The following is a 26,689-nucleotide window of genomic DNA, read 5'->3' as shown; positions in this document are numbered from 1 at the left end:
CTTTGCCGGGGAAGTCAGTCTCTCCTGCTCTCAGCCTTCCATATGCACCTGTAGTTCTTAGTGTAGGACTGAGACCTCCTGAGCTCTCTCCCTTTCACATGAACATGTCTGTTGTGCCAGCCTTGTTAAGGTGTACACAGACTCAGTGACGTAAAGGTACTAAGTGGGTTTGGACAGTTTAATAAAGCAACAATGTTGCCTCCTCCTTAGGAGATAGTCTTCAGATTGTTAGGAAAGACTATCATCACCCCAGTTAGTGGGAAACATAGAGTCATCGGGATGGTGTCAAACACTGTTTTTGGAAATGAGTAAACAAAGTCATATACCAGGCAGTGGAAGAACCCTGGTATTTTCAATGATTTCATATCCCTTTACTATATCAAGTCAAAATTCCCCTATTTTAACTATTTGTCTGAATAGAAATATGATTGGTTGCAGCTACTTGGAGAGTTTTGTTTTGTTTGTTTGTTTTTGTTTTAAGACAAGACTCTCACTGTGTAGCCCTAGAACTCACCATGTAGACCAGGCTAACCTCTACCACAAAAACAACAACTTGCCCCTGCCTCCAAAATGCTGAGATTAAAGGCATGTGCCACTACACCCAGCAGATGTTTTCTTTTTAAATATGTATGTATATATAAATTATATGTTTGTGTGTGCCTGCATAAGTTTATATATACTTTATGTGTGCAGGTACCCTCAGAGGCCAGAAGAGGGTGTCAGATCCCTTATAACTGGAGTTTGACGGCCGTGAGCTGCCCCATGTAAGTACTGGGAACTGACTCTGGGTCTTCTGTAAAAGTACTAAGCCCTCTTAACTGTTGAGCCAGCTCTCCAGCTTGTGTTTAAACATTTTCAAGGGTTTCTTACTTTAAACCACCCCGCTTCCCTGCACAAACCTTTGTGAACTTGTTCCAAAGGACTTACAGCTACTACTTTTCTTTTAGTTGTGGCTGGCCCTGCTCCGTGTGCCCTGGGAGTGCTCCGGAGACTCCAGTGCATCCGTTAGTCAAATGGTACAATAGCACAAAAGCCTTTCACTGGAAGTGAAGCCTTGAGTTATGAGAATGTTATGACATGTTTTCATTAGTGTGAGATAGACTTTTGATGGAGACTAGACAGTATGTTGGATTGGGGGAAAAACAGACTCCTTTCTTACAAGTTGGGCACAACAGCCCCATTCTGTAATCCTGAGTCCATTCCCTCATGTAATAGAAGCCAGGGCTTTTCTACATTTGGGTTTTATCCTACATGGAGTATGGTTTCAAGGTATAAATACATGATTCTGTATGTTTACTAGGGTCTCTGGGTGACTGAAGATTGCTGAGGCCGGTTATATTAATAGCTTCCCAAGTTCAATAAATTTGAAATTTTCAGGTTTGATAGTGACAAAGGCAGAATGACTTTCATGGGTCCTCACAAGAGGGTTCAAGTATTATGTAAAACAGTATCAGGACTTCCTCAGCCTCTCAACCAAGTCTAGACAGTTCTAAGATCATCTCAGAGTTCATGAGGAAAAAAATGCCCCAAAGGGATAAAACTGTAAACTGTTGGTAGACTATAATAAGTAGAAATGGCCACAAGACCCCATCTGGACCTGGCTTTTTACACAGAAGTAGGACCAGCTATATCAGACTGAGGACACTGTGAGCTTAGCAAGAGGGCTTAGATCCTGTGATCTCCCTGCTATGAGAGTTAGATGCCAAGGAGGTACTGCACACATAGTGTCCTCCTTATGAGTTTTTTGTTTGTTTGTTTGTTTGTTTCAGACATTTGTGGTCCTGGTAGAAATACAGCCTAGCCCTGCATATATGCCATGGTTATGGGATCTTTAAGATTTACTCCAATGTTATGGTTTTGATTTCCTTTATTCTGTTTTGTACAGCTTCAACATGGCAGACGATGATCCATACGGAACTGGGCAAGTAAGTCCTCACCTCACCAGCAACTTTGTTTAAATGTGCTCTTATTCCAGACACACAGAGGCAACACTAGTAATTCAGTATCAAGCTAACACTAAATTAGAAAACACTACTCTTTTTTTTTTTTTTTTTTTTTTTTTTTTTTCAGTTTTTTCTGTTCTTCCAGGGTTGGAAAGGGCCCTTTCATATGTGTTTTTACATGAAACTGTATATATTACAGGCCAGAAAACAGCCACTGAGTCAGTTGTGGTGGTGCAGGCCTGACCCCAGTGTTCCATATGGTGACTGGTATATAAACAAAGATTGCTACACAGTGAGATTTCTAAGGCTGCTATTAATATTGCTACAAACATGTGGACTTAAGACAACAGAAGTGTATCCTTTCATAGGTCTGGAGGCAAGAACTCAGAATTGGGGGCTGGCAGGATGGTTCCTGCCTCATATAGCTCCTGGGTGTGTTGAGAGATCCTTGGCATCACACCAGTCAGAGTCTGTTGTTGCCTGGCTTTGCTCCATGTCTTCACACATAACATCTCCTCTGTCTTATAAACACATCACTCTTTGCATGGAGGGTCCACCTCCATAGTGTGAATTCATCTTAACTTATATATAAAGGCAAAGACTGTGTGTCCAAATAAGGGCACATGAAGGAGGAGCACTTATGAATTCTGAATATATTTTTTCAAAGGTACTCTGGTTAAGCCCACTACAGTCCATAGGAATGAGTGTGCTTTGAGAGCAGAGCAGTGTTTTAGCATCATGTCATCGTCCCTGTCATCATAGACGTGACATCAGCTGTGACACAGGCTGACACAGGATATCTGTCTTCTCTTTCCTTCTAGCTTTTTCTCTTAAAAAATTCTAAACCCACACAAGTGTTAGACAGCCTGAATCCATGGTGATGATTGGTACTTCCATTCCTTCCTCTTCTCCCCATATAGAAGAATATATGAAGCATAGAACCGACTCTTGAAAGCAGTTTCTAGATGCTAGGGTGATTACAGTGGCAAGTTTAAAAGTGGACTGTAATGATCTTTTAAATTATTTAAAATACTGATATCTGTTTGCTCCTTAGCTATCTGTTGAGACTTTATTATATGCAGAACGTTAACATCTTAGAGATGAAGAGACAGGTGATCTGCCTACTAAGTTCAGGACTGCATCCCATTTGGAATGGAACCACACTTTCTGTAGTCTGTGGGTGTTGCCATGGTTCACTGAGGGACAGAGGCAGTGGGAGGAATTATGTCACTTTCTTGGGGGGAAGAGCAGGTTAAGGATGACTTTCCAAAGGAGGTCTAAGCTGGTTTGAAAGCTAAAACCAGCACAAGGACACTACTTGCCAAGGTACCCCCGGCACAACATTCATTAGTACTTCACATTTAAATTTTGGCTGTAAACATCCGAGACTACCATTTCTCAAATTTATGCTGGCAAAGAGTCAGCCAAAAATAAAAGTGAAAATGAAATATTTTGGGGAGACCTGGTGTCTCTGTAGTCACACAGCCCTGGAGCTGCAGTGAGAGCCGCAGTGGCCAGCTTCTCAGCCAGCGGGGTGGAGTGAGCATGCACAGTGTCTCAGGTCACCATCCGCTCCTGATCCTCTTGTAAAGCTGCTGGTACTGGGTAAAACTAAGAACATTTTCTTTTATTGCAGCATAAAAGACACCTGGCAACTCATAGACCAAACCCCTTTGTTTAACCTTTCACTTTTAATGGGCTTCTAACAAAAGCGAACTCTCACCACCATGAGGGCTGTTTCTGCTTGGTTTCAAACCATGCTTTCCTGTCTATACACAGGAAATCTTATCAACCAGAGATGGTCTTTTATGCCACAAAAGAGTAAGACCTGCCTAGGACAGTCATTTTGAAAGTATCTTATGTGGGCAGTTCTGAGCTGAACAGCAGGGTGGGCATGTTCTGATATTTCAATTGTGGGGGGAGGGAAGGCCCTTGAAGGCTTTTGAAGTTTTTTCGGTTTTTTTTTGTTTGTTTGTTTTTTGTTTGGTTTTGTTTGTTTGTTTGTTTTTTGTCTTTAACTTTATCTTTCCTAAAGTTTGCTTTTTTTCAGGGAGGTGTCCTCTATGTTTTAGCCACACTGGAGTTCATTCTCCATCCCTCACCAAGCAAATACCACATGCTGTGTGCAACAGAGTGTCTGTCTTAGTGGGACTTCTCCCTTAGCCCATTCACTGCACACAGAGGTGGGACCACAGCAAAGGATTTCTTTTTGAGGTCACTCTCTTTGCTCAGAGATGGTGGCCTGCAGCTTATTGTTGTAAGACATAGTTTCCCATTCAGCATTTCTTTCGTGGTAAATAGTGAATGGCATGTGAGCTTTGCTTTTAAGGATTGAAATATAGCATACTTTTTGCTCCTCAATTGAAAATTTGCATCCCTCAAAAGTGGATTTGAAGTGACTCACATTTAAACATCACATTTTAGGGGCTAGTGAGATTTTTCAGAGAGTAAAGTGCTTACTAAGACAGCTTGAGTTTGACTTCCTCCTCTACACATAAGCACACTCATGCCACACACACACTCTCTCTCTCTCATATTACACACACATACACACACACTACACATACATACACACTCTCACTATATATCCATACACACACACTCTCATACTACACATATATAGACACACACTCACACTACACATACATACACACATTATACAAGCACATGAATGTAATAAATAAATGTAAACTACCCTTCTTATTCTTGATTTAACTAGACATAGTAGGATTTGAGGTACCCAAGAATATCAAGTGACTTACTAAATAAGGACAAAAAAATATTCACTTCCAGCTTGCAAGCTGACCAGAGAAATAAATAATTTATTTGATTTCTATGTTGTCTACAAGATATATTTCAACAAGTGACTTCTGGAGAGTAAGACAAATAGTAAGCTCATAAATACAAATATGAATTTCTAAATGAGCTAACTGGGAAATTTCCTTTTGGAAATTACTTACCAAAGTAATTTTGGAAGTAACTTACCAAGGTAGAAAACTTAATTCTATCAAAACATTATATGTTCACTCTCTCAGTTTTCTTAGTTGTGTGTTGTTGCTGTTACCATAATCTTAGGACTTGAAACAACACAAATATCTTCTGTAGGGTAGAATAAAAATGTCAGAGCCAAGGCACCAACAGGGCTACATGCCTAGCAGCATTTATTTCTTGTCTTCTGAGCTTCTGGGGGCTGCCTGTAGCCCTGGGTGAGTCCTGCTAGCACCCCAGACTCTTGCCTCTGTAGCCCTGGTGAGTCCTGCTAGCCTTGCCTAAGAGAGTGCAAGATTCAGATCACTCATTCTACAAATATTTCTGAAGGGTCCAGCATGCCTGAAGCTCTCTTGGCTCTGAAGATGCGCAGCTTGCAGGATCCTCCAGGCCCTTGTCTTTGGGGACCCCAGAGCTGTTATTTTCCTCAAATTCCTTTGTTATATAAGTTACACTGCCTAAGACGGTCCCAGAAAGGCACGTTAAAAATCATAGCTTCAAGAATCTTATTTTTAGGTTTTTATTTTTAGTTTTCTTTCTTGTAATTGGTTTTCTGGCTTTGTGTGTTAATAAAAGAAGAGAAATTAAAATATTTGTATTTTCTTCTTTACAGATGTTTCATTTGAACACTGCTTTGACTCACTCAATATTTAATGCAGAATTATATCCACCAGAAATAGCACTGTCAACGGGTAAGAAAAACAGCCCCCTTTCCTGTTGTTTTGCTTTCCCTTAAAAATAATATTTGGGGTCAGGAGTCAGGAAGATGTGGATCAAACCAAACTAAGTATATGTGAAATTGCTATAAGGAAAGCTGTTACACTGTGTGTTCTTGGGACCTAACCCAGGGCCTCTGGAAGAGCCACAAGCACTCTTAACCACCGAACCATCTCTCCAGCCACAACAGTCTCTTTTTAAAATTCAACGATATTCATAGGAAGGAAGTGATGATTCGTGTTTTAAAACCACCCTTTCAGTATGCTTTCTGGAAATGTGTCTCACAAAAATGCTCTGGCACACTCGCACATTGCTTTAGCAAGTGTGGTTTCTGGTATCTGTTAGAATACTCTGAAGCATTGTCTTTACCCAGTGTAAGGACGTTCCTCCTCTCCAGGTCTTATTACCCTTTTGGGCTCCTCTTTGCTTTACAACAGCTCGAGTGAAGCCAGTCTCAGCCCCTCAGCTCTGTGTCTGGGGGCCCATCGTGTCAGCCAGGATGCGAGGCCCTGGAGAAACAGTACAATGTAACCTTTATATTCTGATCAGACAAAGCTTACAGAACTAATCCTCCTAACATGACTGTTAATTAACGAATCCACAAATTATTTAAGGTAATTTATGCAATAGCACATGCACTTCATTTAGTCTCATTATTGACTGGTGTGTGTATCCTTGGCCTGATGGCTCTTTTGCGGCTTTGATCACCTATTGGAGCTGAGCCGTCTTCCACAACAACTTGTTAGTCGGTGGAGATGCGAATAGAAGCGTTTATCAATCACTGAAGTGGACAGCCAGGTGGTTTGTGTATACCGGATTTCTGTGTCTCGTGATGTAATTTTTATCATTCGCATTTAAAATGACTATGGCTGTGTCAGCACTTGCCTTTTGGAAAGTTCTACACATGTGGGAGGAAGGAGAGTTAACATGTCATCCTCCTCACCTGTATCCAGAAGTTACATCACAGAGGCCTGTCTGCTTTTACCCTAAAGACGTATTTCCTAACCACCGTTTATCTGCAATCTTGAGCTGTCCAGTGCACTCTAGGTCACCTTCTTGTGTCCAAGTAAATGCAGCGGAGGCAACCGTGTTTCCTGTGAACCTCTAAACTCTGAGATCCGACGTGCTTTCTTTAGTATTTCTGCTTTATTGAAAATGTTACAGAGTTGGTTCTGCCCTCAGGAAAAGCACACATTTCTATAAAATGCCTCATGAATACTAAACTAATACTAATACTAGTATCCTGAGGCAGATGATTTTCAGATATGTTCTTTTCCTTAGGTTTATGGACTTAGAAATAAAATTAACGAAAGAATCATCTCAGAAAGCTGTCGGTGTTCATATTGTTGTGTTGTGGGAATTGTCTTTTCCATAGTGTTAGGGAATCCTTGAAAATTGCATGTACAAATGCATGATTTTCCTGTTGTAACCGCCCCTTGTTTGCACTAGTTCTCCGCCTCTGTTTCAGTGTGTTGTCCTGTTTTTATAGTCCAAGATGGACAGGACATTTTGTTCAAATTTTAAAGGAGTAAGAAAGTTATCTATGCCAATACTCGCTTGTAACTTTCATGTGGATTTTTTCAATCGTCTCAACTTCTTAAAATCTCAAACTATTAGTATTTCCAACCCTGTGTTAGAAACTCTGTAGCAAGGGACAGCTGTTAGGTCTGTGTCATTTTGCTGTGGTTTAACTTTCTTTTTGCAATGGAAGATCATTTTTCTGGCCCATAAATGTGGCCAACAGAAGGTTAGCCTTCAAACAAATGTATGTGTATCAGATCCAGCATTCTACTTCACTTAACCTTGGGTGTGCTCCTCTAAGGGTAAGGATTGCCCCTTCTCCTCGTGGAATTTCACACACGTAAGGAAAGCCTAAAAATAATCCCATGAGTGTGTCAGAAGGGCTGTTAAGAAGGGAGGGATTTGGAGCAGAATACTAGGATGTTTCCTTCCCCTCCACATTTCAGCAGCATCTTGTCCAAATACTGCTTCCTTCCTGGCCTGGCTTCTTGGTAGGCTGTAGGCTGATGCCTAGAGAAAATGTATATTTTTAATATTGTCATACAAGCTGTATGATATTCATAGCATGGAATCTTTTTCTAATCAGTTTTATTTCCTCAGAAAAGTTAAATTCTGGTGGTTTTCTTTTTGAAATTTAAAATTACAGTTACCTTTCTAAAAGTTTTAAAATGTCAAGGGGCGAGGCTCAGGAGACAGAGGGAGGTAATTTGCTACTTTACTGACCACCAGTCACCACCCATTTGCCTTTCTTGATTAGCTTCAAATTAGGTTCCCAATTGCCTTCCTTATACAGTTTTAGTCTTCAGTGTTATCTGATCAGTCATAATATTGAGAAGATAAAATATATTCTCTTTGAAGTTACAGTTTATGAAAAATACAAACTGAACTTTTATTTCTCCTCAAATTTACTTATGCAAAATAAGGCTTAAGCTCAGCCAAGAGAGTGAATGTTCAAATGAGCACAGAACTGTTCTTCAGACTGTCTTCAGCTTTGTCTTAATTTTTATTCAAACAAATATAAAGTATCGAATATGTTTGTGTGTTATCATATGATATTGTTACCATACTGTGCCATAAAAGCCAGCTGAAGTCCTCAGGGAATTTCTTATCATAACATTTATATTTATGTTCTCAGAAGTTGTGAATATTTTTTTGAAATTTCAAGTCAGATATCACTGGGATATAAACTGAGCCTTTAGGTCCTTTTCATAGTAATTAATTGGCATGCATTTATCTTCAATTACATTATTTTGGGGGTTTTATCATAACTCTGGGCTGTTTTAGAACAGAGTTCTAAACCACTGTTTTATGAGAGCACACTGTTAGGTATTTTATTATATCTGCATCAAGAGCTATGAACAAGATGCCAGGGTAGCGGTCCATGCTTTTAATTCCAGCACTCGGCAGGAAGATCTCTGTGAGTTTGAGGCCAACTTTGTCTACATAGTGAGCTTCAGGCCAGCTACATGGTGAGACCCTGTCTCAAACAAAACAAAACAATCCATAGGTAAGCAAGAAAAGTTCTTCAGGTCTCACAGAGGGCAAGGAACAAGCAGTTAGGCAACGGTGGCTGTACCTTAGCTTGAGGTAAGGGAAAGGCTAGAATTCAGTAGCAGTGTTAGAAGAGGCAGGTGGCCCAGGATCTCCCTCCTGTAGGTTTCCGTCTTCAGTTCTTCATTTAATACTGAGCAGTTCTCTTTGAGGAAGGAAAGTCGTTGTCTGTGGGTGAAGGCCACCTGACACACCATAGCACTCAGAGGTGCTCGCTCACTGTATGAGTGCCCTAAATGCTTCTTGAGACTTGAGACTGAGGGCTGCTGACATCGGAATCTTTGCCAGCTATCAGACCTTTTGTTCAGTCCAGCAATGTACCATCACCATACAGAAAAACACATTTATTTATTGTTATTCACTTAAACTATAAAGCTACTGTTAAAATAAGCTGAACTTAGGGGCTGGAGCAGTTTAGAGTGTTCAGTTCTCTTCCTGAGGACCCAAGCTTTCCAGTACCACGTGGCAGCTAACAACCACCTGTAACTCCCCTTCCAGGGCATCAGACATTCTCATCTGGCTTCCTTGGGCACCAAGCAAAGCACTTATGAGCAAAAAATAAAATAAATAATTTTTTAAAAAAAATAATATATTTAATATTTCAAATGAGAACACATATCAGTAGATATAAAATTGATTTGAAATCTCTGTTTAAAACATAATTTCAGCCTTTGGCTTGCTTTGTATTTCATACTAGATTCCAGAAGTCTCACAGTTTCTTTTGGTTTTCCTCTGTTGTGTTTGTTTTTAACAGACGGCCCATACCTTCAAATATTAGAGCAACCAAAACAGGTAAGAATAAAGGGGTTGGGTGTTTGGTAGTGTTACATCTAATGTTAAGGCTCAGGCACCAAGTAATAGTAGTTAAATCTGATGACAGAGGTGGGTGTTTTATCTGAATGTTCAACAGCCTGCCGCGTTATGCAACAACTTCCTGTGTCTACTTTACATTTTTCGTAGGCATTCTTCAAATGGCCTTGAAGCATCAGTTAATTATAAGTCCTTGGTAGTCTGTCTCTCTTCCAGCTTAGTTTATCAGCCGCTTCCAGGGAAAGCACTGGGGATTCTCATCCATAAGGAAATGCTCACACACAGGTTCACAGCTCCTCTGTGTCTCTATTGCTTATGTCCATGCCCACAGGGTACTCCTCCCGCCTTTGTAAGCTCTAGCCTTGTCTGTGCACAGAGTGTGTAGCTTAAGGTAGTAAACGCACTGGGAGAAATTAGAATGGACTATGGGATCCCTCCCCACCCCTGCTGGCTTTTTAATCACAGCCTTTTAGGAGCAAGAGAGGACTTTTTTGTTTTGTTTTTGTCTGCTCTTTCACTTTCTACTAAATATTGTGCACACTAGCTCTAGATTGAAATGGTCCCCAAAACTCTGCAAATGCACTCGTTAGAAGTTGTGTGGCTCTAATACTGTAAGAGAAAAGAGTCTTCAGTATCTGCCAATAGAACGTTTCGGTTATTATGGGATGGAAGTTATGGTATAGCCTCCCACAGAAGGAGAACCAAGTCGCTAGATCTCTGAGTGCATGTGCTCCTCACATCCGTGTAGTGCTGAAGGGCTATATACCTGGCCTACCAAGTTATGTCACCCAGTGCCTTTTCTAGGCTGTTCTTTCTTGTAACTCAGGAGAGTGGGTTAACACATCGCGTTTTATACCACTTAATGCTAAGAAGTGAAATGCTGAGAATATGTACTGCTATGCTGTAGAACTCTGATGTGGTCAGCGGTTAAATAGTAGGAACATCTTAGGGATGTCGTCGTTAGTTTGTAAAGCTGAAATCAGATGGACATGTCTACTGTAAAGACAGGAATGCCACGTGGAACTTGTTTTGTTTTGGGGCATTGTTCGGGTTGCTTACAGGCAGTCTTCTGACCCCCCCTCCCCCCCACACACACATCCTGCCTCAGGCTGCAGATAACACCTTCCCTTGCTCTTTCTGTGTCCATCTTTGTAAAGATGATTTCTCACATAAAGTCACTGTTCTCAGGGCTCTTCCAGGTACAGTTGTACTCTGTGAGATTCTGCCCAGTAATCTGGAATCCTGGAAAATGTCCTAGCCTGTAAGATTTGGTTAATTCATAAAACTGATGAGTCCAAAATGTACCCACACATCAAAAGATATTTCAGGTCCTTTACAATATTTAAATAACTTATTTAATTTTATTTTATGTTCATTGACGTGAGGGTACAAATCCCTTGCAACTGGAATTACAGACAGTTGTGAGCTACTATGTGGGTGCTGGGAATTGATTCCAGGTCCTTTGGGAGAGCAGACAGTACTCTTAACTACTGAGACATCTCTCTAGCTCCCATCTTTTTAAAATATTAAAATCACATTGATTTATTTTTTTAATGTGTGCACTCTCTTTCTTCTCCCCTCCCCGTGTGTGTGTGTGTGTGTGTGTGTGTGTGTGTGTGTGTGTGTACAAGCATGTCTAGCATGTCTATGAAGGTTGGGTGACAACTTTTGGGAGTGAGTGCCCTCCTATTATGTGGGTCCTGGGGATCAATCTGACTCACTGAACAATGTTGCCAGCCCCAGAACCTTATTTTTCTAAGCATAGCTCTATGATAAGATTTTTAATGTGCAGCTTATTATCATGAACCCCAAAGTCATAGGTATTTATGACATATTTGAATAGCTAGTATAGTCCAGAATTCAAAACTTAATCCATTATATGTGAACATATAAAATCTTATGTGTGGAAAACATCGCATTTGTTTGCCAGTCTGATTTTATTTTGATATCTGGCTTTAGTGAAAGTAAGAAGGTTTTATATAAGCCCGGCTTTTTGAGTAGATGTATGGAGCTTCTCTGAGATTAGTGACTCATTTTAAGTAAACGGAGCTCCTGAGATGAATAGGGGTGAAGAGTGAACATTTCATTTCAAAATACTAGAATTAGAAATGTGTCCAGAGCATGCATTTTAAGACTTCCCAATTTTGGGTTGTTATTTAATTTTAAAGATTAATTTATTTCTGAGACAAAAAATGTCTGTAGTCATTGCTGATGTCACACTGGTGGCATTTTCCTATCTCCCCTTTCCACGCGTTAAGATGACAGGTGTGAGCCACCACACCCAGCTAAAAAGCATCTCACCAGCATAACAGAACAATAAGAATTTCTATCTTCGGAATAAATGCTGCTTTGTATAGAACATTCAACATTCTTATTCAACCAAGCATAATACACGTGGTGTCACGTGCTAGACAATAAATCATGTTGGTTACAGTGTTAGACATCACTCTCCATAAGGTGTGAAAGTGAACAGGTACATATTTTTCCAATACTACAAAGAAATTTTGTGATTAAAGATAAGGAACCACTTAAAATGTTAAGTTTTTGAGTTAGAAATGTTTTTTCTTGGAGGTCTTTTGGACTCGGAAATGAGCAAAGCATAGATTACATACCGTTAGACTGTCCAGTTCCATGGCACATCTCTCAGTGTTAACTGTCTATCCGAGTTGTTGTGTTGTGCATGTTGTGTCTTGTTTTGTTTGGAGGCGGGGCTCTCACCATGTAGCCCAGGCTGACCCCAGACTCACAGCTCCATCTACGTGTGTCTGCCTCACAAGCACTGTGGAAAAGATGTGTGTCCGTTATAAACTGTAGGTGTGTTTGAATTTTCTCAGTTAAGTCAGTTAAGTAGATCCCTGTCTTTACAGGTAGCCCATTTGGGGAGCCTGCTGTTACACATACTGTTGTCTAGTGTGGGGGTGATTAAGTTCAAGCATTATCCAGACTGGATCCCAATTACATTAATTTTTACAAAATTAATGATCTTATTCTTTGAAGTGCCGAGAAGACTGTTAGATTCTCAGTGTTGTAGCATATGGGCGTGTCCGTAACACTAATGGACTTTAGTTTAAAAGACACATCTTAGTCTGGCCTCAGTGGAAGAAGATGCACCTAATCCTCCAGAGACTTGAGGCCCCAAGGGAAGGGACATACGGGGGAGGGGGGAGGGAGGGCGGGGATCAAGGAGCACCCTCTCAGAGGTGAGGGCAGGGAATGGGGTGAGGAACTTTGGAGGGGGAAATGTAAATAAATAAAATAATTAATTAAAAAAGGCACCTTTATGGTCCGTGATCAGAGCAGATAAGAGAACTCCTTTAAATAGTTAGCATAACTTTTACTGATGGGATGGCGAGCTCAGAGCTTGGCCACAGCAACTGGAAATGAGAGGTCCAGCTGAAACAAACTGTAGCACCTGTGTCCAGAGGCTTAAACTCATCATCATTCCTACGCTGAAGGCGGTGCCCGGCTTCTTCTCTACCACAGCTCAGTGCACAAATACTGGCTGGCAGCATTTTCATGAAAGCTGTTTTGTCGTCTGCAGAGTTGTCTTCCACAATTTTGCATGTTTAGAGACTTGTATATAAGTCTGTCATGGTTGTTTCAGTAATTACCACTTGTGTTCACCTCTGCAGAGGGGATTTCGATTCCGCTATGTGTGTGAAGGCCCATCACACGGAGGGCTTCCAGGCGCCTCTAGTGAGAAGAACAAGAAATCCTACCCTCAGGTCAAAGTAAGTTTGAAGTGTACTGCTCTCACTGCCCAGGAGCAGAGCCAAAGGCTTCAAATGAATGTGGATAGGATGTTCCTTTGCCCCTGAGCAGGAGTGTTTACATGGTTGTTATAATTTTTAAATAGAAATTCATCTCATGGAAATGACAAATCATCAAACACCATTAACATCTCCATTTAATTGAGATAGTTGCAACATCAACTAAGAAAAACTTACTACCTCTCCAGTGATCTTAAAGCTGGCTATTAGTCATATTCTCTTTTAAATATTCTCTGATGTTTTGGTGCAACTTTGAGCCAGGTATCATAGTACATCCCTGTAGTCCTTGAGACTTAAGAGGGTAGGAACTAGAGTATCAGGCATCCAAAGCTAACCTCAGCTACATAGCAAGTTTGAGGACAGCCTGGGCTAGGTGAGACCCTTATCTTTTAAGAAAACCAAGGAAATAAAAAAATTTCTTTGAGATAAATTCCAAATATTGGGTTTATAGAGATTTCATGACAAGACACTTGGCAGAATGTATCAGCTGTGGATTAAATTATTCAAGATCATAAGTTCAGACCCAAGTGATGAGCTGAACAGGCTGTGAACAGGCTTATCTAACTGGCCAAACATAAATACACAAATACCACTAACATGTACTTCATAAGGTGTTTTAGAGTTTAAATGAGGAAATATGCTTAAGTACTCCATAGAGAGTCTGACAGGAACCGTGTCGGGCAGAGGGAGGTGGGGGGTGTTGGGTGCAGCTTACTGTCTTTTACATTGTTGGTTTAGTTGAGAATATCTTTCTCTACTTCAGAGTTTTTATTTCCCTAATCCAGTGTTGTGTTTCAGAGACTGACAGTGAATCGGCAAGGGATCAGTTAAAAACTTGCGAGTGATTTACAAGTTTTTATTTATTCAGTAATTCAGGCTTAGACTGCGTGTTACCAGCAGTAAAAGTTACAGCACTCAGCCTCTGGTTTGTGAAGGCAGGAGCTCTTGCCCTCAGTGAAGTTCTGACACTGGGCATGTACGACATCTTCAGTTCTGCCTCCTAGGTTGCTGGTCCCCCTTTTCATGTTCCTTCCAGGCCCAGGACTTCCAGGTTCCTGCCCTCTGTTAAGACAAAAGAGCCATGCCTTCTTTATCTTTCCAGAGAAACTCAACTCCTGGCCTGGGTTCTGTGAGTCAGGTTTTGGGCGTGGCAGTGCTTACGTAAGAGAGCCTGGAGTGCTGATGCCCTAGAGGGGGCAAGAAAGAAGAGCGCCCTCCCTCGAGTCAACGTGGGGCAGTAAAAGGAGAAAGGAGAGGAGGAGAGGAGGAGAGGAGGAGAGGATTCTCTGGTGTTTTGGTCTAGCAGGGCTTTTAGCTGACTAGTTAGACAGAGCTAGATAGTTCTGCCCACATTGAGGGTAGGTCTTCCACCAGTCCAGCATACTTTCCAGTCTCCTCAGGAAGCAAGCACACACCTAGGAGGACAGTGCTTTACCCGCTTTCTATATCTGCCCAGTGTAGTTGACTGCACACCTAAAATTCCCCTCAGGACAGTCTGCGGCTTCCAGTCCTTCAGAGGCTAGGTGAGGAATGCAGAGCCGAACAGCAGAAAAGAAAACAATTTATTCCACATCACTGATGGGCCACATGTTTCCCATCTATTACCTCTTGTAACATTTATTAACATGGAGGAACTAAGGCTAAGGTTAGCTGGCCCTCGTCAAAGGGTCAGGGCTTCTTTCTCCTGTAGCTCCCATGTAGAGTGTGCACAGCTGAGGTGCCAGGAGCTTAGGAACAAGACATGAAGGACTGTGGCAAATCAAGACAGGGAGGATGAGAATTTTGAGCAGCAAAGAAGAAACGGGGGCAGAAGTCATCAGGGGCCAGATCTAGAATATTCTACCAGTGTGTGTGTGTTCTGTACAAATAGTGTGTGCAATTTTGTGTCCTTATCTGCAACAGGGTCACCAAACATCACTTGTCAGCACTGGTACTGATCATGACTACTTAAGAACTGATGTTAGGAGAAAAAGTAGTTTTTTCTGTGTTGTCCTTCTACCAAAAAAAAAAAAAAAAAAAAATGTGTGTTGTGTTCTATGCATGTACTCTATGTATTCTTTACTTCTGCGGCACTAGAATTCTGTGGTCCACCACGCATGAAAGATGGGAGTGTCTGTAGAAAGATGCTTCCAGTGGTATCATGGAATTACTGGATATCCACCCATAGTTCATCCAGAGGTGGGGTGCATGCACTTCCTGGGAGAGCACATGCAGGAAGTATGCATCTTCAGGCTCACCCTTTCTTCACCCCCACGACAGCCTCTGCCTCTCTGGACTCAGGCCCTCTTTCCCCGCCCTGCCTCTTCCAGCACCCCTCCCAGCTGTCCCTAGGGAGCCACTCTGCAAGGTTAGTGGCTGATATGCTGTGAGTATGGCAGTGAAGGTCTGAGGTCTCTTGAAAGCTTTGGGAATTGGTTGTGACTTAAGGCTGCGGAAACCAAGCTATACTTTCCGGAGCTTGTAAACTTGTATCTTGTTTGGGTGTCTTCTTGTTGACTGTTTGAAGCATCAAGTTGACTTTCAAGCTAACTCTAGGAATCTCCCAAAACCCAGCATTTCCTACTGAAAGCATTTCCATGCTGTGTAGTCTATGGTAAATACTTGGATGCAAGCTCCCCCGACCCCACCATGGTACCCACATTTTCTGGACCTCAGGCCACTGTACCATGTGCATGTTCCTTTCGTGTCGCTGAGAAGAAAGAACCTCTTTTTGCTCTCTAGGCTCTTGCTGTACAAGTCTTCACATTCTTCTTATTTTCTTTCTCTCTCTCTCTCTCTCTCTCTCTCTCTCTCTCTCTCTCTCTCTCTCTCTGTGTGTGTGTGTGTGTCTCTTGAGTAATTTCTCTGGGATTACTGGTTCCTGTGTCCTCACAGGTGCTGTTAACATTTTCTTCACATTGAAGCATTCCTTCTGCTGTCTTCAGTAGCTCTGGATGGGTGTAGTCTCTTTTAAACCAGTTACTTCATATTTCAAAATATTTTAAGCATACAAGTTGTAAAATTTTATATAACAAATACCATGTACCAAAATGTAAATTTAATAGATAGTAATATTTTGCCTATTTGCTGTTTGTCTGTCTTTATGTCTGTCTCTGTCTCTTTCTCTTTCTCTTTTTTTGTCTCTCTCTGACCTACTACATAGTTACAGTGGGAGCCCCAACTCAGCCACTGCTCAATCCTCTTTCTTTGCCCAAAGAAAAACCACTGTTCCAAACATTCTTTATCTGAGATACTTTTATATTTTACCACATAAGTATGCATTCATATCATATACTAAAATCATTTTCAAGAAAGTTACTTTTTTACTAACTTTAACCCAAAGTTTTTATTATATATGGTGGCTCCTTTTCAAACCACATACAGGTTAAAACTGGGCCCCCTGAAGATTAAACACTGATTGCTTTAATCAAGTCTCTTCCTCTTTATTGTCTGAATAAAAATGTCTTCAATCACAGTGTGGAATTTATGCTGACCCTTAAAGCAAAAAAAAATCATATTCAAGGGGAAGCTAGGGAAAATAAATATGCAGAATTTAAGGAAGTTTTCCACTTTTAAAAAAATGAATAATACATTGTCTAACCTATAAGCTCTCGCTTCAGTGTTTACTAGATTCTGATTTCATCTGTGGCTCCTAGAAGAGGAGAGACGGCAGAGAGGCTCCTCCAGGCCAAGCCTGTCGCTGCCTGTTCCTGACTCAGCAAGGAGTGCCAGGGAAGGCCCACTGCCCTCCTTTTCCCGAAAGTGGTGCCGAAAATTTTTAAATCGAAGTGTCTTCCTCAAGCAAATGGAACAGGGCCAAGAGGAGAAGCCACACGTGGCTTTAGGAATGTGTCTGCAGCCCGTCCTCACTTGCTGTGAATCCTGTGCTAGGCACCTTGTGAATATTTGCACTTCGACATCAGTGACTTTTGTTTCTAAAATACAGTTGATTTGTAATCATCAAACACCAGGAGCTTAGAACACCACGATGCTAGTGTAACTCTTCTGATCAGCTTTGCTGGTGGCTGCCTTGCTATCCCTCTCCTGGGGTTTTATGGTTAAAGAAAGGGTTCATTGGGATGTTTCTGTGAATGACAGCTTTTGGCCCCTTTCTCCAACCTACTGTAAAGTCTGCAGTCTAAGTGCCTCTCACTTAAAAATCCTTAATGTTAAGTTTCTGTCAAGGTTAATAAAGCCTGGCTGATCTGCTGGAGGCTGGAGGATATCACATATCTTTGCAAAAGCTCCCCTTCCTTTGCACAGACTTGTCTGAATCCGGAGGCTTGCCATCCTAAAGATCTAGTTGGAATACTAATTCTGAATAATTTAGCCTGATCCAGTTACCTAACATGCCAGAGGGAAAGCTCACTACCACAGATTGGACATGCATTCAGAACCTAGTTCATAGCATTTGTTAGAATGTCCTTTGACTCTTCTAAGTGTTTACTGTGATCAAGTAAAAGAAAACAGCTACATCCCCTACTGATACTATAATCTGTAAACATGCAAACACACAGACACACACACACACACACACACACACACAGAGAGTTTATTAAAACAAGGGCTCTGTAACCCAAGGTCCATGGATCCTTTTATGGTTTCAGAAAGGTTGGAGACTTCTGACTTTACATGTAGAATTTTATGTATATTATGTGCATTTTTCATACACTTTTCAAAACATATTTTTAAAGACTCAAACATGTGTAAGAATAATGCTAAAGAGTATCGGCTTTTTGACAGCATCTGATTAAATTAATTTCTACAATTTTGGGGGGGATGGGGGGAGACTGGATCTCACTGTGTAGCTTGGGCTGGCCTTGAACTTACTATCCTACCTCTGCCTCCAGAGTATTGAGAAATTCCTGAAATGCAATTGTCTTCAATGGTTTTCTTCTTTCTTTTTTTTATTTTGAAATTTTACATTTCCTCCCCCACCTCCCATTTTAGGCGAGTTGAAGCACTTCATGTTTCTCAACATGTAATTTAAGGTCGTTACTCTTTAGTCTTCCACTGACTGAAAAAGATGTGAGATTTAGTGTCAATAGCCAGAAAGGGGGAAACTTCAGTTAATTAGTGTATTCTCTCTCTCTCTCTCTCTCTCTCTCTCTCTCTCTCTCTCTCTCTCTCCCTCCCTCCCTCTCCCTCCCTCTCCCTCTCTCTCCCTCCCTCTCCCTCTCTCTCCCTCCCTCTCCCTCTCTCTCCCTCCCTCTCCCTCTCTCCCTCTCTCTCTCCCTCCCTCCCTCCCTCCCTCCCTCTCTCCCTCTCTCCCTCCCCCTCCTTCCCTCCCTGCCTTTATGCCACCTCCTCCCTTCCCTCTCCCCCCCACCACTTCTACCTCTCTTTGATACTGACTAAATACAAAGCCATTCATGGTTAGAAACGAAAAAGAAAACATAATGATTTCACTACTATTCACTCAGCACAGTAGCAGGTCCTGTATTACAAGAAGGTGACATCCTCTGTGTGATCATAATCTAGACTTCTGCATAACTTTCTCCCAAATAGCCCAGAAGTTTTGCAATTGCCTCCACAAATAAAATACTGACTTTTTAAAATCCCCCTTTAAATCACTGTTACCATTAGAAGTTGGAGAAAGCTGCTCACTGAAGGACACTTTTGAGCAATGAGAATTGATCCTGAGAATTAGGAGAGCCAGGCTCCTTAGAGTTTCAGGCTGTCTGAACTTCCAGGCCTGACATGGTGGTGTGGCTCTACTGGCATTTCCTCTTCTCCTCCCATGTTTCTCTGCATACACAATTGTTCTTGGGATGCTTATTCCTAGTGACAGTGTTCAGTCTGAAACCATCTCTGATCAAGTGGTCTCTGTTTGAAGAGGATTAGTGCATCCACCATTCAGTTTAGGAATTCTGGTTTCATGAAGCTGCATGTGAAGATTGGTTTTGACAAGGCAAAGTGACTAACCAAAGGCCTAACGATTCTCAAATGTCTCCAGCGACATTCTCCATAGTCAGGGACTTCTCAGTCTTTGGTGGGTCCAGGGGTGCTCTGCTGGCTCTCCTGGAGTCCCCATCTTTCTGCCCTCACCCTCTAAATGGACCCCAGATGAGAGTCTTCCAAACAACTTTCACTTTCTTGAGGTCTAGTGAAGGTGAGCTGGCAGATCTGGGCAGACATGTGAAACAAGCCACTGTGACTGTCTGCAGACCAGGGGAAAGCAGGATAAGTCCCTAGCACCTTCAGATAACTGAGTTATCCATTGCTTCATAGATAAGTGCAAACTAGGTTTACTCATATTAGAGAAGACTTGGAATTGAAAACTGACCAGAAGAACTTAAGGCCAAGCACACATTTTTTTTTTCAAATCACATTTCATTGAAATGGTCTAGACATTGGAAAAATAACCACCAGATAGGTAAGTAGATAATGAGGCCTCTCAGGATGGAACAGAGAGCCATGGAGACTGGAAGAGAGAGAGAGATCTGGAGGGTGAGGAGCAGGTGGTGTCTAGCTGAAGTCCTGGGGGAAGCTAACATGGCTGCATGTGTGTGCCTCTCCACTTACAGCTCCCAGGTTGGCACACAGTACTCAGCTTGTAGACAGCATATTCGTGGTGTTAAGCACCAGCTGAGAAGTCATCGCTAGCATGGGGTGTGATGTTACTTCCTAGATTTGCATTGGTTAGCAGTGCTATTAATCTTGGCTAAGCTTCAGCTTCTTCATCTGTAAATCTGGCACAGAGAACCAGCTTTATGGAACATGTGGGTAAATTCAGTTGTTCAGTGCTGGCACACAGTCAGCCTGGAAACACAATTATACCCGTTCCCATATAAAATTTCAGGAAATTGAATACTCCTCCAAAAGCTTGTGTTTAGAGGTAACACATGATGTCATAGGAAGCTCACAGAAAACAAGAGGACAGAAAGAAGTGTTTGGTTTTGTTAAGTTCCTTCACTGTGTCCTGGTAGGCTCTATGTGTCTAATTTGCACAGCAGTGTATTCATTTCCTAGGTTGCCATAACAAATAACTGCAATCTGGGTCATTTTAAACAACAGAGTTTATTGTTCCAAAGTTCTGGAGGCCCAGAGTCCATAGTGAGGTTGCCAGTGTGGTCTTGCTTCCCCCAGAGGCTTCAAGAAAGATTCAATCCCTGCCTCTTCCAGCTTCGAGTGCTTGCTGGCAGTCCTCAGCACACTCCCGAATGTAGCTGCCTCTCTGATCTCTGCTTCTGTCTTCACAGGGTTGTCCTTCCCGACTTTGTATCTGAACCTCCTGCTCCCTTCCCTTATAAAGGCACCAGTCAGTGTGGTTACCACGCCGTGTAACAGGACCTCTTCTTGACCATTGTATACATAGAAAGTCTGTGTAGATGAAATCATGTTCTGAGCTGCTGCATGGGCCTGAGTCCTGAGAGTTGCTCACTCACTGTAAGCTCAGTGTGCACTGGTTATGGCGCATTCCCCAGTGTGTGCATTTAAGACCATGTCATTCTGTGTAGTGCTCAGAAAGAAACCTGTGTGCACCATGTGCTCCCTTGTGCATATAGATTCAAGTGGTAGAAGAAAATCTTTCAGGTCTGAAAGAATTGCTGTACTGTCACTGCGGTTGTGAATATTGTATTCTAGTAGGTGGGGGATGTGCTAGTAAGTGTCTGACACTGGGCTCTTGGGTGGCACTCTGAATTGCAGCCAGTTTCCTTCCCATAGTGAATTTCAAGCTGCTAACTTGAAGTCAACTGGCTTGCAAAAAAAAAAAAAGTAAGAATTTAACCATTATTAAATTAAATTAACTTCATGAACTAGTCAACCCGTTTCTAACATACAGAATCACACCCTAGGTGCTAACCCAGTAAGCAAAGTTAGATCAAGAGAAGGTGATACATTGTTTCCCATAGAAGATGCTTTCTGTGCACACGTTACATAATTTGCAGGATATGAGTAAACCTGTTAGGTGTCGTGGTGGAGACTTCATTTTGCGACAGTTAAGGAGCGCTGAGGTTTAGTGCGATTAGTGCTGTTGAGAAGCAAAGCTAGACCTTGTTCCTGATTCCGCAACTCGCAGGTGGGACAATCTTCAGAAAGTTACTAAAGATCTTCAAACTTGGTTTTGTTTATGACATGAAAATAGAAACAACCCCTCTGCTGGAACGGTGTGTGCTTACATGAAAAACTAGTCTCCTAAAAAGGCAGCTGCCATTCCCTGGCACATCTGTACCATTAAATGCTCATTCAGGACACACATGTAGACAAAACCACGAAGATGCCTAGCTATTTTCATGAGAGCAGAAGTTTGCAGGTATTTTGTTAACAGCACCTAGAATGATACCCATGCATAGCAGACGGCCAGCAGTTCCTTGTACAGTGAGCAAGTGGTCAGTGTGCAGAAGCTGGATGAACCATCTAAGGGAGTACTGGTCCTCCCATGGTGGAGCTAAGCAAGACACTGGAGTGTGCTAGTGGCCACCAGGTCTCTACTTGTCACTTCTACTCACTCCTCACCAGCCTGCTCCCCCTTTGCTTCTCCAGCCTGGCATGAGTAGCAGCCAGGACAGCCACATCCCAGTCCTGGCTGCACAGTGTAGTGTAGGTCTTAGGCATAGTACCAACCTTTTCCATGTTGAAACTGGCTTCTCTGCCTTAGTTTCTAAATCTATTTTAATAGTCCAATTGCAAAGTAAGACTTAAAGAAACTAAAAAGGTTTAAGCAAAATAGACATTTATTTATTTTAAAAACTGAAAATTCTAAGGAAAGAGGTAGTAAAAACCAAATTCTACCAAATCTGTAGAAAAGCTTCCAATGGCTTTTCAGTATCTCGAACTCTCCCTTGAAGGCCACTCAACACAGCAGAGGACACCTGAGTTCCCAAAGCTTACAGGATTCCCAGCCAGCAGTTCCTAGGCCTCTGTTGGTCTGGGTTGTTCCACTGCCTATCCCTAAAGCAGTGGGGCATGGGATGGGGTAGAGCCCTGTGTTAGACCCTTACTCTGCCTCCGGTTCTGAAAGTGGGATTGGTCACTGACCATGAACATGTGGAATGAATTGAGGTTTCAAATCGCTGAGCAGAGATCTATGCAAAATGCAGATGATCCAAGATCGCAAGGATCAACTCATTCTTTCATCCCGTAATCAGCCTACAGTTTCTGAACTCTTCATTCCTAAAATTTTGTAAGCCTGGGTTCTTCTCTTGAGAATGGCTGCTCCAAGACACTCCCATTGTGAAACTTTTGTTTAAAAATAAACCAAAAAAGTTTTTTATTTATTTATAGATGTCTCTTGCATTTAGTAAAATGTCAAGAAACACAAAAACATAGATAGTGAGTCCCCTTTCTGTCCAAGATTCCGTCCTTCTCTGGAGAGGAGCGCTGTTATGAACGTCTCAAGTGCACATGCCATGTGTTTACCTGCCAGCACATTTCCACTCACTCCTCTACCTGAGTGTAGAGCTTATCAGTATTCTACTGATCTAGGAAAGATCCATCACTTACTTTTTCACTTACTGAGTCTGAAGTTTGCTCAGATTAACAGCAAGCTCAAGAGCTGGCAAAGCCAGATTTGAATCCATTTCTGTCCCCTTAATAACTGTGCAACCTTAAGCTAGCTGTGCAGTTTCTCTGCCCCTGTAGAACTAGCATAAGAACAACTCTGTACCTCACTGTTGTTGGGAATGTTAAATGAAGTAGTGTTGAAAGAGCAGTGTCTGGCCCAGGGAAGTGTTTTGATGTTGAATTTTATACCCATCTACTCTGTAAAGGCTGTGTGACTTCCCCGTCACTATTTGGGGCATGCTGTCTTCTCTAAGCTCCCAGTCTGTCTTCTGTCACAGGCCAAGGTCTTTGTCACTTTGGAATGTTTTGTTATTGAGATAGCTTTTTAAAAATAGTTATTCATTTTTATTTTATGTGTATGAGTAGTTTTGCCTACATGTATGTATGTGCACTGTGTGCATGCAGTGCCCACGAAGGCCAGAAGAGGGCGTTGGAATTCTTGGAACTGGAGTTACAGTTGGTTATGAGCAGCCATAGGGGTTTCCTATAAGAGCCACAAGTGTTTTTAGCCTTTGAGCCATTTATCCAGCCCAAAGATAACACTTTAAAAATATAATGTGTGGCTTTTGTTTTGTTTTGTTTTGTTAAGACTGGGTCTTACCATGTGGCCCTAGCTGGCCAGGAACCCACTATATAGAAAAGGCTGGAATGGGACTCACAGAGGTCTGGCTGCCTCTGCCTCCCAAGTGCTGAGATTAAATGCATCTATGTTCAACCTTTTCTTAATGTAGTATTTTTATTCTTTGAAAAGTCATAAACTAGACTTTAATCATAGTCACTCCCCACTATTCCTCCTAACTCTTCCGAGATCCACCCCCTACCTCCTCCCAGTTCCCCTCTCTCTTTCTCTTCTCTTTCTCTTCTCTTTCTCTCTTCACCCCTCTCTCTCTCCTTCTTTCTTTTCTTTTCCCACCAAGTCCCAAGTCCGATTTGGGTTGCCTATGTACTCGTGGATGTGAGGCCTACATGTGTGGAGGTCAGAGGGCAGCTTTCTGGAGTCAGTTCTCACCTTCCACCTCTCTCTTGTTTACCACTGTGATGCATACTCCAGACTTGCTGACCCAGGAGTTTCCAGCTGGTTCTCCTGTCTCTGCCTCCCATCTCTCTGTAGGTGTGTTAGGATTATAAATTTGCATCTCCTTTTTGTTTGTTTGTTTGTTTGTTTGTTTTGGAGACAGGGTTTCTCTGTGTAGCCCTGGCTATCCTGGAACTCACTCTGTAGACCAGGCTGGCCTTGAACTCAGAAATCCGCCTGCCTCTGCCTCCCAAGTGCTGGGATTAAAGGCGTGCGCCACCACCGCCCAGCTGATTTGCATCTCCTATTGGGGCTTTTTACCTGGGTTCCAGGGATCAGACTCAAGTTGCCAGACATACAGAGCAATGCTTTTACCCATGAGCCTCTGTGTGGCCCTGGATGATCAATTTTTTTTTTTTTTAATCATAGCTTTGTTTGACTCTTGGTTGTATCATTTACTTCTTACATGTTTAATGATGTGTTTTTTAGTGTGATGACCCTTCCAGAGTCTGCCCTGATTTGTTCCCAACCACTAGCTCACTTGAGTGTGTCTGGGGATTCCTTCCTAATGGTCCCCTGAGGCCCTTGGATGTCTGCCTTACGATGCCCTGTGCTTACTCAGCTGCTCCCCTCCTCATCTCTAGACCTTACTTCATAAGTGTGAGAACTGTATCTTATTATATTACTTAAAACTGTGCTCAGGTCAATTCCTTTTCATTCTTTGGGTACTCAGCTATTATCCCAGTTAGCAATAGAAATATGCAATTAGTACTAGACATAAGAGGAAGCTTGTCATTCCCACTGGTCTCTTACTGAGCTCTTGCTGTGTCTCAGGAAATCTTATACAGCTCTACCAGAGAGGCATTATTATCCTAGATTCCAGTTGGGTTTGATGAACACTTGATCAAAACCAGCTTGTCTTTCTACCTTCCCTCTCCTGACATTATGTACATCCACACACATCTCCTAATTACATTCTCCAGCCTAGACTTCTTTGAAAGCCAGGCTTCAGGTCCAGCTACTTGGTCTACTTTATCATTTGGATACCTGATAGGCTTACTAAGCTCAAAGTTAAATTCTTTTTTTTAATTTATTTTTATTGGATATTATATTTACATTTCAGATTGTATCCCCTTACCCCACTTCCCCACACCACTCAGGAACCTCCTATTCCATCCCCCTCCTCATGCTTCTATGAGGATGTGTCCCCACCTACCCCACCACTTCTACCTCCCCACCCTCAAATTCCCCCCCACTAGGTGTTCATCCTTCATGGGACCAAGGATCTCCTCTCCCACCTATGCCCGACAAGGCCATCCTCCCCTTCATGTACAAATGGAGTCATGGGTCCCTCCCTATGTGCTCCCAGTCTGGTGGTTTATACCCTGGGGAGCTCTGGTTGGTTGGTGTTGTTACTCTCCTCATGGGGCCACAAACCCTTTCTGCTCCTTCAGTCTTCTCTCTAATCAAAGTTAAATTCTTAATTCCCTACTTGAAGTTGCCCACTCTTAGAAAGTGGTAATATATCCCCCAGTTTCTCAGACCAGAGGTCTAGTAGTTATTATTCTTGACTCTTCTCTCCTTGAGCGCCATTTATAGTCTAACCTACTGGCTATATCTTCAAACTACTTATTTGCTCATTGCCAACTCCACCCCTTGAGCCCTGGTATAAACCATCTGCTTCCTAATGGGTGCCATATGCATGGGTGATTCTTGTCTCAATCAGGTACTACTAATTGATTACAAATTTATGGTTTTCTGTTTCTATCAATTTTTGTTAGTTGGCATTTATCTTTTTGTACTTTTCAAAGTAGTTTTCTCTTTTTTATACTCATTAAAAATATTTTGGAATAGTTTAAATATTTCTAATCTTAAAACACAAAACCAAAAATGCTCTGAAAGAGCCAGGGGCAAACAAATGGCTCAGTGGGTAAAGTACTTGTCACACAAGCAGGAAGAGCTGAGTTTGAATCCCCAGAACCCACATGACAGTTCGATGCAGTACAGTAGTGCAAGACTCTGTAATCCCACTCTCCTTCGCAGAAATGGGAGGTAGGCACAGCATACTCCCTGGAAATTCACTGGGCAGCTAGCTTTATATGTAGTACGGGTTGAGAGGAGAGAGGGGGAGACAGGGACAGACAAACAGACCCAGTCCCAAGTAAGGTGGGAGTTCAGAATTTTAGAAATGAACCAACTGTAAAGTTTATACAAATATTCAGAAATTGAAAATCCCTGAAGCCTAAGGTGTGCTTGGTCCTAAGTGTGTTCACTGAGTACAAGTTTGGGAGCCATACACCATCCCTGCCATTATTTACTTGATGTTTGAATTGTCATCACCAACGAGCAGAAGTGTCACATGCCAGCCCTCATGTCCATTAGACATGGCTCCTCCATGTTCACACTCCTGACATGTTATAGGTTCATCCTCTGTCCATCATCTTGCTCTGTCTTCAAATGGCTCATCTGTCCAATAAGCCTGATTCCTCTTAGCAGAGTCACTTTTTCTACATTTTCCTTAGGCTCCATCATTGACTTGTTTTTTCAGTCTTGAGTTCAGAGCTTATTCATACATCAAATTGTTGCCCAATATCACAAGCTCTTCTTCTCTCCCCTCTCCTATGTTTGTATCTCCCTTTTCCCAATAAAATCCAAAGCCTCATTGCTAATAATACTAGAAATACCTACTTAGTTGATTGGTCCCATAATACTTCTAAACACAGAGGGAGAGCATATGGTTTCAGGGTTACTATGTCAGTACCAGCCCTAGCAACTTAACAAAGGTCAAGTTTTCTTTTTATTTCTTTAACCAAAATTCAGCAGGGACTAATCAAGCAGAATAGTATTTTCTTTGACTACATTTTTCCTTCTAGGAAACTACATTACCA

At 42.0% G+C, this 26,689-nt stretch overlaps 1 protein-coding gene across 2 annotated transcripts in view; it reads left to right on the top strand.

Annotated features, from left to right (window-relative positions):
- Nfkb1 (nuclear factor kappa B subunit 1) overlaps positions 1-26,689 on the top strand; it is a 107,011-nt gene that overhangs the window by 21,103 nt on the left and 59,219 nt on the right. For both annotated transcript variants that reach the window (XM_034500347.2, XM_076933279.1), the window contains 5 exons: positions 694-764; positions 1,886-1,925; positions 5,545-5,623; positions 9,475-9,512; positions 13,163-13,261. In XM_034500347.2, the coding sequence (XP_034356238.1) occupies positions 1,893-1,925; positions 5,545-5,623; positions 9,475-9,512; positions 13,163-13,261 (249 nt within the window). In that variant the 5' untranslated portion in view covers positions 694-764; positions 1,886-1,892. Of the gene's footprint in view, positions 1-693; positions 765-1,885; positions 1,926-5,544; positions 5,624-9,474; positions 9,513-13,162; positions 13,262-26,689 lie in introns of those variants that run through there.

The sequence above is a fragment of the Arvicanthis niloticus genome, chromosome 4, assembly GCF_011762505.2.
Source record: "Arvicanthis niloticus isolate mArvNil1 chromosome 4, mArvNil1.pat.X, whole genome shotgun sequence".
Lineage (NCBI taxonomy): Eukaryota > Metazoa > Chordata > Mammalia > Rodentia > Muridae > Arvicanthis > Arvicanthis niloticus.
This window is presented reverse-complemented; position numbering and strand designations above follow the sequence as displayed.